General features: G+C 45.3%; 1 protein-coding gene across 1 annotated transcript in view; it reads left to right on the plus strand.

The window, feature by feature from the left end:
- Nucleotides 1-11,048, plus strand: part of LOC111151547 (solute carrier family 6 member 4) — a 33,457-nt gene extending 22,409 nt beyond the window's left edge. The window contains exons 11-14 of the mRNA XM_022509611.1: nucleotides 223-322; nucleotides 2,405-2,505; nucleotides 6,497-6,664; nucleotides 8,932-11,048. Of these exons, the coding sequence (XP_022365319.1) occupies nucleotides 223-322; nucleotides 2,405-2,505; nucleotides 6,497-6,664; nucleotides 8,932-9,006 (444 nt within the window). The 3' untranslated portion in view covers nucleotides 9,007-11,048. The remainder of the gene's footprint in view (nucleotides 1-222; nucleotides 323-2,404; nucleotides 2,506-6,496; nucleotides 6,665-8,931) is intronic.
- The last annotated feature ends 629 nt before the right edge of the window (nucleotides 11,049-11,677 follow it).

Genomic DNA, 11,677 nt, shown 5'->3' on the forward strand with positions numbered 1-11,677 from the left:
GAGAAGAAGCAAGGAGACAGTGCTCCGTAGCACAGGAAGGGACGTCTGGTGCCGAGCAGTCTGGCCCACGCTGCGAGGGCTGGTCTCAGAGGCAGGCTCTGGGAAATTTATATTAGGTCCAAGGTGGGACTGATCAAAGTTAAGAAGCAGCTTTCGGCCTTCCCCATGAAGAGGAGGCAGTGCGTCGGAGGGCCCTTAACTTGTTTGCTGTCTCCTTTCCAGGGAGGGGCCTACGTGGTGAAGCTGCTGGAGGAGTATGCCACGGGCCCCGCGGTGCTCACCGTTGTCCTCATAGAGGCCGTGGCTGTGTACTGGTTTTATGGTAAGATGCTTCCCTCCGCCAGGCGTGAGCCTTTCTACACCAGCCTGTAGCCCCCAGAATAGAGAAGGGCTGATTTCATCCAAGAAAGCCGGGGCAGGGTACCAGACGTCACCTCTCTGGGGGTCTGGAAAACCACGCCCGCAGAGTGGCTTCTTCAGAAGCAGGTCACCATGTCCTCTACACTCCGTGCCACAGATTCCCCTGGCTCATGGGAGGACGCTGTCTCCTTCTGAGTTTAAATGTTCACCCAGCGGGCATGGGCTGACCAGTTCCATAGAGCTCACCCGTGGAGGATGCTGGAGATGCTGTGGGGTCTGAGAGCGGCACAGACAACGAAGAACCAGTGCATGGGGAATGCATTTGGAGAGGGTACAATATACCCGTATTTTACAGAGCTCCCCGTAAAGCCCCAGGATAGAGTCTGGGAGATCCTCTTCCAGGGAAGAGGCAAGAATGTTCCTGTGTGGATTATTTGTTTTGGTAAAATCCCCAGTTCAGCCCCTGGGATGCTGATAGGGGTGCAACTCGCAGCAGCAGAGAGAGGAAGCTGACATGGGTCCATTGGCAGGGCTCCCAAGAGCCCGTGGGTGGGGATGGGATGACCTGGGCAATTGACATGAAGAGAACCAGGTTCAGGGGCTCCTGGCTGACTCATTCATAGAGCATGGGACTGGTTTTTTGTTTTTTTTTTTTTTTAAGTTTATTTATTCCTTAACAGAGAGAGAGCACAAGCAGGGGGAGCTGCAGGCAGAGGGAGAGGGAGAAGCAGACTCCCTGATAAGCAAAGGAGTCCAATGTAGGACTGGATCGCAGTACCCTGGGACCATGACCTGAGCCGAAGTCAGATGCTTAACTGACTGAGCCACCCAGGTGCTCTGAGCGTGTGACTCTTGATCTCAGGGTTTGAGTCCCACATTGAATGTAGAGATTACTCAAAATAAATAAATATTTGAAGAAAGAAAGAGAGAGAAATCAAAATCGGGGTTTGATCTAAGATTGACTCCCACATTGAATGTACAGATTACGCAAATCTTTGAAGAGAGAAAGAAAGGAGAGAGAGAGAGAGAGAAACCAGGTTCAGAGATACCTCTCTTCATCTTTAAAATCAAGAAGTGATTATTTCATTCTGAAAACGTATTGATTTCCCTAGTTTCTATGGTAATAGAACAGCCTTAGTCTGTTTGTCATTACACATAACATGAAGAAGGGGAGGCCCCGCATTTTGAGTTGCACATGAGCCCAGTGTTTTTTTTTGTTTTTTTGTTTTTTTTTTAAGATTTTATTTATTTATTTGACAGAGAGAGATCACAAGCAGGCAGAGAGGCAGGCAGAGAGAGAGGGAGGGAAGCAGGCTCCCTGCTGAGCAGAGAGCCCGATGCGGGGCTCGATCCCAGGACCCTGAGATCATGACCTGAGCCGAAGGCAGCGGCTTAACCCACTGAGCCACCCAGGCGCCCGAGCCCAGTGTTTTAAAAAGAATCCCTCCCTACCTCCTCAGTGATTCCGAGGACAGAGTTCAGGGTACGGGTGTGGTTGTGGACCTTGCTGTTGCTGAGGCTCTTGGGGAATGGACTGCAGGGCACCCCGCCTTCCCGTTTCCAGTTTATCACCAGTCGGAGTTCTCAGTTCTCACATGCACATATTTTTTATAGAAGAACCTTGATCTTGATCTGGCATGTGAGCGGGCGATCTGCAGTTAAAATTTCCTCTTGAATGTTTCCAATGTACGGTCCAAGTCCGTCTCTGTCAAGTGGGGTCACGGTTCCTAGATAAAATGTAACTTTCTTTTCTACAGTAACAGTAAAATCAGATGTGTGCTGAGATCTCAGAAGTCAAGCGCAGTGTGGGCACCAAGAGGGGGCTTTGGGTCCCTCCCCAAATGTCCACCTGTCCCACTCACTCCATGTAGAAAGAACGTTGCTGGCTATCAAATGCAGTTTTGTGACAAGTCCCCTGTCCCACTTTCAGACCAGATTGGTGCCCCTGAGCCCCCGCCGTGACAAACTGAGAGCTGCTCACTGTCTCTGAGGGAGTCCATGTCCTCCCTCAGCCGATCTCTCTTTCTCTTGCGGGTGACTTTAGGCATCACTCAGTTCTGCAGTGACGTGAAGGAAATGCTCGGCTTCAGCCCTGGGTGGTTTTGGAGGATCTGCTGGGTCGCCATCAGCCCTCTCTTTCTCCTGGTGAGTGGCCATTTCCCTCTCCCTGGCCCCGAAGAAAGGTTCACCCCAACTGTTATATAGAGTAAATCGTGCTGAAGTGTAACATAGTTACAGAAGAGTGTGTAAATCTTAAGTACCTCTCATCGCAACTTTATAAATCAAACATGCTTTCGCAGCAGGAACCATGCTAAGAGACAAAAACATGACCAGCCCTTGAGAAGCCCCTCCGGTGTCCCTCCCAGTCACTGTGTCCCCCAGGCTTCCCCGCTTTCTGGCTTCCAGCACCATGAAAGGGTAGTCGGGGCTTGGGTGCCTGCGGCATGTGCCCGTCACAGCCCTGCTCGGTGAGAATGACAAATAACATTCATTGAACATGACGCGCCAGACCAGACTTCGTGCTAAACTTAGACCCGTTGCTCTGTGAATCCTTACAACCGTTCCACGAAGGAGCTTAGAAGAACCTTGATCTTGATCTGGCATGTGAGCGGGCGATCTGCAGTTAAAATTTCCTCTTGAATGTTTCCAATGTACGGTCCAAGTCCGTCTCTGTCAAGTGGGGTCATGCCCTCATACCCCATTTTACAGTTAAGGAAATTGAAGCCTGAAGGGTCCCAGGTCCCATGTGACGTATAAGAGCTCTTCAAGACCTGAGAAGGATTTCCTCAGCTGCTCTTGAAGGCCCTGGGAGGAGGGGTCCTTGTAATTTCATATTCATTTTCTTCAAGATGCCCCACATGAAAGTCCTCAAGCGTGGACCTGAGTCAAAGGTAGAATCCATCTAATGCCCAAGGACCTGGGTGAGAACATTCAGTTCCAAGCATTGCCTCTTTGCCTTCAGTGCTCACCCCCCCCTGGCAGCAGGCGGCCCTGCATACCTCCCGGTGTCCCTCCGAAGGAGACACTTGCCCCAAGATGGCGAAGCTCCCTGCTCACCTCCCGGCTGTGCTCCGAGGCAGCCCTGCGTAAAGTGGCTCCGTGCCCGTCAGCAGGGATCACTCTCCAGTTCTTTCATTTAACTGTAATTTTATCTTGGAGGGAATTTTTTTAATCTTGTAGAGCCAGAAAGCTTGTTGGACTGGTCCTTCTATCCGGCTCTAGCTTGTTAGGAATGTCTGGGCCAAACATTTTGTCTTAGGGACATCTCTGGCTTTGACACAGAGGTCGTTGTTCCTTCCCCGTCTTGTTTAAAACAACAAGGGAAAATCCCTTCGTGTGTTCTGTTCTTTCTCTGGGCGGCCCTTTGGTACTTTTTGTGCCCGTACATCTGGACATGAACATATAAGATGAGCAGTAAGTTCCCTCTTGCCTCTGTGATGCTGCGTGAGTCTGTCTGTACCCCAGAAGCCCTTCTTGACTTCCATTCCCCTGACCCCCGCAGGTTTCCAAAACCAAAGCCAACCATTGCCCTGGGTAGGAGATAGTTCTCAGTGCCCAGTGGCTCTGGGAAGTGCTCTGGGCTCTAGTGTTCCCCTAGACTTGGCCTGGTAGTTCTTATTACCTTATCAGCTCACTGGTAGACTAAAAATACGTGTATGTTTTTCTTTAAAATTTTAAAATTCGAGTTAGTTAACCGTGTAATGTTTAATGTTTAGTATAGTAAAGTTAGTGATTCATCACTTGCCTGTAACACCCGGTGCTCATCACCACAAGCTCCCTCCTTAATCCCCATCACCCAGCCAGCCCCCCTCCCACCCCCTTCCCTCCATCCACCCTGTTTGTTCTCTATCCTGAGGAGTCTTTTATGGTTTGCTTTCCCTTGCTCTTTTTCCCCTTCCCCTATGTTCATCTGTTTTAAAAACATGTCTTTTTTTAAATCCAGAAGATGTAGTTGTTTTCCGTGAGAGGGTTGGCATGAACTGCCTAGCCTGCCATCACTAGACTCAGTTCTCACATAGATGGATCAGTAATTTATGTGATTACCTGTGCTTCTTGATAATCTACTTAAATCCTTTCATTTGGTTTTCAAAGAAAGAGGAGAGTTCCTTTGAGTTCCTTGAGGGAAGAAGCTCTGTCTCTCTACTTCAGTATCCCCAACCCAGTAAGGAAAGGATGTCCAGGACTGGGATTTGGGAGAGGCGAGTAAGGCATTCTGCCACAGTGTCAAATTGAAGGGGGGGGGTGAGGGGTTGTGCCAAAACTACTCAAAACTACTACATTTTAATATAACACTTTTTAAAAACCAAAATTAATGCAGGAAAGTCCCCAGTCAGCAGATTTCAACCTTTTAAATAAACGCAAGGCCTGACCTCAACTTGCATTTCTCACCTCGCTCACCTTACCCTACTCTGGCCCTGTCAGATTTTGTCTTTTTTTAAAATATTGCACTAAAGTATTCCCCCTTGATGACTAAAATCGACTTAACTATTGTGCCCAGGGTGAGGGCCTCACAGGCTCCCCCCTTATCCTGGCCCCAGGCTTTATAGTACTTTCATCTTTGTGAGACTCTGGCTGTCTTGCAGCCTGGGCAAACCCGTGGTGTGCAGTCAGTGAGCTCCCATGCCCAGCGGAACTCACGCACAGACTTGGGGGAGGCCCGTCACCCCTGATCCCTGCCGTGTTTGCTTTTAGTCACTTCCTCTAAAGGCAAGTGCTCCCGGGCCCAGTGAAGGGGAGGCAAATCCGTCTTCCACTTTTGGGTCTCTGTACCAGATCCCTGGCTCTGCGCTTTTTAAGGCTGCCTTCAGTGAACAAGGAGTAGCTTACTAAAACTATTCTTTTTCACTGAAGCCAAGTTTCAGAAAAAAGAAAATCTATATGAGCAGGGAGAGGCAGGGCCGTCCCTGCATGGGGTGTGTCCGGAGTAGCACACACTGGCTACCACAGGAGCCCGAGGCCTCTCAGAACTGGGCTGGATTTCACATACCTGACGTGAAGATGAGAGGAGTTATAGAAGGGAGGCTCTTCACGGTGCAGCCTTGCCATGTTCCAGAACTAGCTCCCTGAGTAGCTGGGTCCAGGGGTGAGGACAGCGAGACCTGAGAAGGGTCTGTGTTGGGAAAGCTTTCTCCCAGACTTAGGATAACACTGTTGGGAAGATGGATGTGTGTTTAACAACTTCCCATTTTATTACCTGCAGACAAAGAAGGAAAGATATAAGTAGTTGTTGAACCACACAAATAGTTTACATCACTGCTTTCTTTATGACTACGGAGTAATAAAATTAAATCAAGAGCAGTGACGATTTCGGCCCTGTGGTTACTAGGCAGAAACTGGTGTTAACGCTCTCCCTCTGGAAACCAAACTGAAGTAAGAAAACCTAGAAGCTGAGTGTTGAGAACACACTGTGGTGTTTTTTTGCGGGGAGATATTTTCATTCGAATTTTCTTTCTCCTTCCACGATTCCGGTCATGATGAGGGCCGGGGCGGGTGGTCACTCGTGGCTGAGACACGTCGTGGCAGGGCCATGCCTGTAGAAACCCCAGGCTAAGGCTCTCAATGCAGAAAGCAGAGACCTCAAGAAAAGAGGGGACACATATACCCAGGAGCCCAAGGCCTCTCCAGGTCTTGAGAACCTTAGTATCTCTCCCGGACACAGGTAACTTCCATCTGACAGCTGGCAAATGCAGGAGGAAGTGAAAACAGAACCTAGAGAACTGTGGGGCCCTAGGAGGGGCAGATGCTGTGGAGGGGCCACCCAGATCATTCTTCCACTGTCTGGCAAGACAGGGCCCAAATCACTTTTCATAGTTGCCGGTGTTTTCCCCTTTGCGCCAAAAGGATTACTTTAACTCCTCAGAAACAACGTTCTGAGGCCTTGGCATCCTCGCTTGAAGGGTCGAGATGGGGGGTGGAGAGGAGAATCAGTACGAGCACCTGGCTGTTTCCTGGTCTGCAGCTCGGGCTGAGCAGTGAGTGGATTCTATGCGTCAGAGTTCAATCAAGGATCTCGCACATTTGGGGGATTTCCTGAAAGGATCCCAGCTTTAGCATCTGGGGTCCGTGGTATCAGAACTGCCCCTATCTGCAAGGATGTCATTACAATTTGTAATGTTTCTTGGCATTCCGGTTCCAGTTCATCATCTGCAGTTTTTTGATGAGCCCGCCCCAGCTCCGACTTTTCCAGTATAACTACCCTCAGTGGAGTATCATCCTGGGTTACTGCATAGGGACCTCGTCTTTCGTCTGCATCCCCACATACATAGCGTACCGGCTGATCGTCACTCCAGGTACATTTAAAGAGGTAGGTTCTCGTGCGTGTGTTCCGACTAGTAATTGTTTTGGGAGAAAAGGATTCTCTGGTTGTGCTCGGTTCAGAGGAGATGAGTCCCCCATGTGAAACTCACCCGTTGGCTCTCGATCTTCTATATTTCTATATCTACATCAGTGGGCGAGCTGTAACAGCTGCCACTCCCAGGAGCCTTCGATGCAGTGATGAGAGAGGGCTGGTATTTGCATATGCACCACAGCCCACAGCTTGAGCTGTGTATAGCGTTCTAAACTTCTAGATGACCACTTTGCCTTCTGCTTGCCATCGGGCATGGACATCAGATCTGTCACGTCTGAAGCAATACGCACTTTTTATGTTTTCTGTTTTATCACAACCTCATTCCCCCCCAAGGGCCTTGGACCCTGGTGTTGCTTGAAATACACACTCAGACCCAGAACTGTTGAATTTGTTCCTTTAAATCTTCCTTTATTGCAGTCCCTTGGTTCCATTGTTACAATCCAGAGGTCATAGTCAGGGGTGATCTGTTTCTTAGATTGTCACCTTGTAAAAGGTCATGGCCTGGCAAATTTTGAGAGCAATGATAGTCTGGCAACTAGAATGCTACCAAAACAGGGAAAACAAAAGTGGGCCTGGCATTTTGGGAGATCAGCAGCCAGAAGGGCAGCAGCACTGGTGGCTGGGGACTAGGACACAAAAGCCAAAAGTTCTACTTTTGTTGTTCATGATACCGTTCCACCATACATCTTAGTGCTCTCTGCTCTTCCTGAACAACACGGCTCCCCTCAAGACTAGTTAGAATGATCTGCGTCCAGTTCCCAATTAGCAAGACTTAATTCTGCTTAATCAGTTACAGCTTAAATACTCAAATACTCATCTATAGGGAGGGATGGTTTGTGAAATTATGTTTTCAATGAACTGAGACATCCAGGGCTGATGTGGGCTACAGCAACTTCTTTTTAAGGGGATTTCTGGCGTGAGACTTTAGTTCTTGAATGTGAACTTGATTAGGAACACAAAATATACAGTTTTGTTAATGTCATTAACTATGCAGATGGAACTATTTGAATTCCATAGGCCCTGCTCTGTAAAGAAGAACAGACTCCCAGAATCAGGGAATAAAAGATTGAAGGACTGAAACTAATGTAATATTGTATAGGAACTATACTCAAAAAAAAAAAAAAAAAAGAAAGAAAGAAAGAAAAAGACTTTCATTTTCAATGCAAAATATAAAGGATGAGTAGCAGAGCTTCACCTACAATCCATAAATCAAAAATGCTTTCAGATCCACTTTTGCCCACTTCCTGTACATACTCTCAGCTATCAAAAATTTTACTAAGCAGCTTCATATTTTTCTAAGCCTCTGAGTTGCTGCTGTTTTCCCTTCTTCATGTCACCCCGATGCTAAGTTTTACATGGTGGGCTATATATTTCATACCCAAGCCCATGTGTATTTCAGATCGTCTTAAAGCTTCTGTGTATCTCAGCTGTTTCCAAACTAAAAATTCCTAAAGTCTTCCCTGTAATGAGTCCTATGTCAACATGAGTTTGCTTTAGGAATGATGATTTAAATCATCACATCTTTTTAAATTTTGTGATAATTTGTACCTTTGTATGAACTAACCAGTACTTCTTCACAGGCAGATTCATGAGATCAGGGACATCCTAGCCATTGCAGTGGCTGCGTTCACATCATGCGTCTGGTGTGTGTGCAGGGTGCAAGGAGCCTGGCTGGGGCAGGGGTGCAGGGGGCAGGGGGTGGACAGAGTCCAGCATTCTCTCTGCTCCCTGAGCCGTGTGTGGCCACAGGAAGCCTCCTTGGTCCAGAGAAAAAGATTTGCTTTCCCAGGTCCTTGAAAGCATGTTATATCCCAGTGGAGGTTCTACTGAAAGTTCATCATTTTCTCCCATTAATATTACAATGATCTTGTAATTAGTTGACAGATGCTTATAGTTTCTGAATATGTCATTTTTAAAGTTGTATTTATTTATTTAAGTGATCTCTACACCCAACATGGGGCTCAAACTCCTGACCCTGAGATCAAGAGTCACAGCTTCCAACTGAGCCAGCCAGGGGCTCCCTGAATGTATCATTTTTATCTATAGTTGGGAACAAATAAATTGGGAATGCCTTTCTTAAGGAAAGTCAATGAGACTATTTCCACTTACTAGTAAATGCCATTAAAATGCTATTTAAATGTTTTCATATTAATTTTGAAATATTTTTGCAATACTATTAAGTTTTAATGAATGTTTTTAACATTGTATTTTCTTCCCAACAGCGTATTATTAAAGGTATCACTCCAGAAACAGCGACAGAAATTCCCTACGGGGACATCCACTTGAATGCCATATAACATGCTTCAGTGAGAGGAAAATGGCTTCCCAACAACCTCTTCCTCTGATTCTGACAAGTCATGCCTCGCCTTCTCCCCTCTCAGTGAACGAGTTTCCAGCTACACCTGACAATGGAAGGGCCTTCTTCATGGAGAGACTGTCCCAAAAGACTATGGTGCCCAGACTCTTATGGCCTCCAAGTACTTGTTTCTGGGAAATCTCCTGGACATATCACCATGTTAGCTCTATGACCAGCTAAACTGGACTCTTTTGGATGTGTGAGGGTGTGTATGGAGGTGATGAGAGCCACCATCTCATCAGTTAGGATTAGGTTTAGAATCAAGTTTGTACAAGTCTCCTGCATCGTTTCTTGTTATGATCATTGGTATCTGATATCCACTTGCTTCTAAAGATGTCACTGTTGATGAGTGCATAAACCACGTAGGAGAAAACAGGGATGCTGTTTTGTTAGCCATATATTTTCCGAGTAGCATAGAATTCTATAACTGGAATCTTCTAGAACCCTGTAACCCGTGTGCCTTTGTGGAGTCAGGAGAGGAAGATGTAGAAACTAAATGGAAAAATAATGTATTCATGTGAGCATGTGTGTCTGTGTCTACTATTGCCTCGGTGTATCCTTCTCTCTATTCCAATACTTTGGGCCCATTACAAACTATATGAATTTCCTCTAATTTTTCTTACATTAACAATTCCACCTACTCAAATGTGTGTGTATGTTATTATAAGGGTATCATTGCCACCTCTGCCTTTTCCAGTGACACACTTCAGCGCACACCTTCCTTTATGGGCCCGTGTTCAGCGTTTGCTGCACTTCATTGCCATCTTCCTGTCCCTGCCAGCTAAACATGCAGGATAATGTCCCACAGGCAAATCCGGCCCATTTCATTAGTGACTGTGGCTTGGCCGTAAACCGCTTTGAAGGTGGATACTGACAAATGCTTCTTTGGTGTTCAGGTGACCATCTCGTTTAAACTGTTTCAGATGACCTGGTTTGACTGCTCAGGTTACTTCGATTTGTGAAGAGAGGATTAAATCCAATTCTTGCTTACAGGGTATAAAGGTCTGGTACCCTGACCTTAACCAAGGTTGCCCTCAATCCAGAAGTAATTGGAGACTCTGGATTAGCCTTAAATGGAATTCCCCCAACACTTCCTGGTTGACTACCAGGATTGTGAGCCTCCAGATAATATTCAAGATTGAGGCTAAACTAAGTAAGGCTAATTGGAAAAGGGTCAGTTAAATGAATAACCTTGCATTCCACATAAAACCTTGAATACGGATCAAGTAAATTTGACTCCGGGTGGCTTATGGCTTTCAGATGCGTAAGTAAAGAAGTAAATTTACCTTGTAAGATTTCCTCACCAAAATCTTAAAGGGAACAAACCTAGTCAATGATAAAAGGACTCCATCATCTTGCTGCACATCATTTCAGTCCTCTATATATATAGCATTTAATTCTAACAGCCTTATAGAAAGAAGACCCATCTAGCAGAGACTTGGTTTTATCCAATTATAGATTTTCCTCTCTTGGCTTCTTTCCCCCACAATCTCTGCCCCAGCCATCTTCTCGTATTCTCCCTACATCCTTCTATTTCTGATTCTTTGCTTCTCCCAGCAGGATATTTTCCTTATAGAAGTGAGCTGCTGAGAAGTTTCCCAAAATATTAGAGGAAAAGAGTAGAGGAATTAAAAAGTCCCTCACTGACCTACCTTCATTATCTTTACTCTTTCATTCCTTCATGCTCCTTATTTCCATTCTCTTCACTTTCTAGCATGCTGAAAGGAGAGGGGTTAAGGGGCAGCATAAGTCAGTGGTAACCAGCTTTGCAAATTTAAAGAACTACTTTATGAAGATACTCAGATACGGATTCTTTCTGTCCCACACATACTTATGCATGTTCCAAAGACATCATTTTTAAAAAAGCACTTTTTCAAACAGAATTAGAGTTCTGCCAAGCCAGGTGTTGAAGGGATTATATAGGTGTTTTGAAAAGTTTCAGACTTCACTAGACTTAAAAAAATAATAATCTCTGTTCTGCACAGTTTTCATTTACTTGATCCCTATTTATCAGTACTACTACAGATTTTTTTTTTTTTTAAGGAAAACTTAGAAGTAGGTAGATGGACTTTAAAACAATCTTTTAAAGACCTTTTACATCTAATGTAGTATTTACATAAAAGTAAAAAATAAAATGGAATTGAATTGTAAAGTTATTTCACTATTGAAGTTAATTTTTTTTTCTGTGATTTTATTAGTAAGCAACACCCAGGAAAGAGGCAATACAGAAGATAAAGGTATGGAAGGCAGCCAGGGGAATTCAACTGATTAAGGTTGTTTCCTATATTGATAAGTAATGAAGCCAAAGAATTCATCTCATTTCCAAAAAACTAACTTCCCTGGTGGTCTAGTGGTTAGGATTTGGCACTCTCATTTCCAAAAAACTTACAATCTATTTAAAATTTATTCTATTTGTTGTTTAGAATGCATATGATTGGTAGCCTAAATTCATTGCCCTGTCTGCCCCATCTGAGAAGCACAAAGTCAACACAATAGCTCCAAAATCAACTAGTGAAAATCATATCAAATAATAAAATCTAACAATAAGGCAAAAAAAATGTTTTTTGGTGAGATGAGTCACCCCCTCACCATCCTCTTTTTACTAAACTTGT

Source organism: Enhydra lutris, unplaced genomic scaffold, assembly GCF_002288905.1.
Source record: "Enhydra lutris kenyoni isolate GAN:26980312 unplaced genomic scaffold, ASM228890v2 scaffoldscaffold26, whole genome shotgun sequence".
Lineage (NCBI taxonomy): Eukaryota > Metazoa > Chordata > Mammalia > Carnivora > Mustelidae > Enhydra > Enhydra lutris.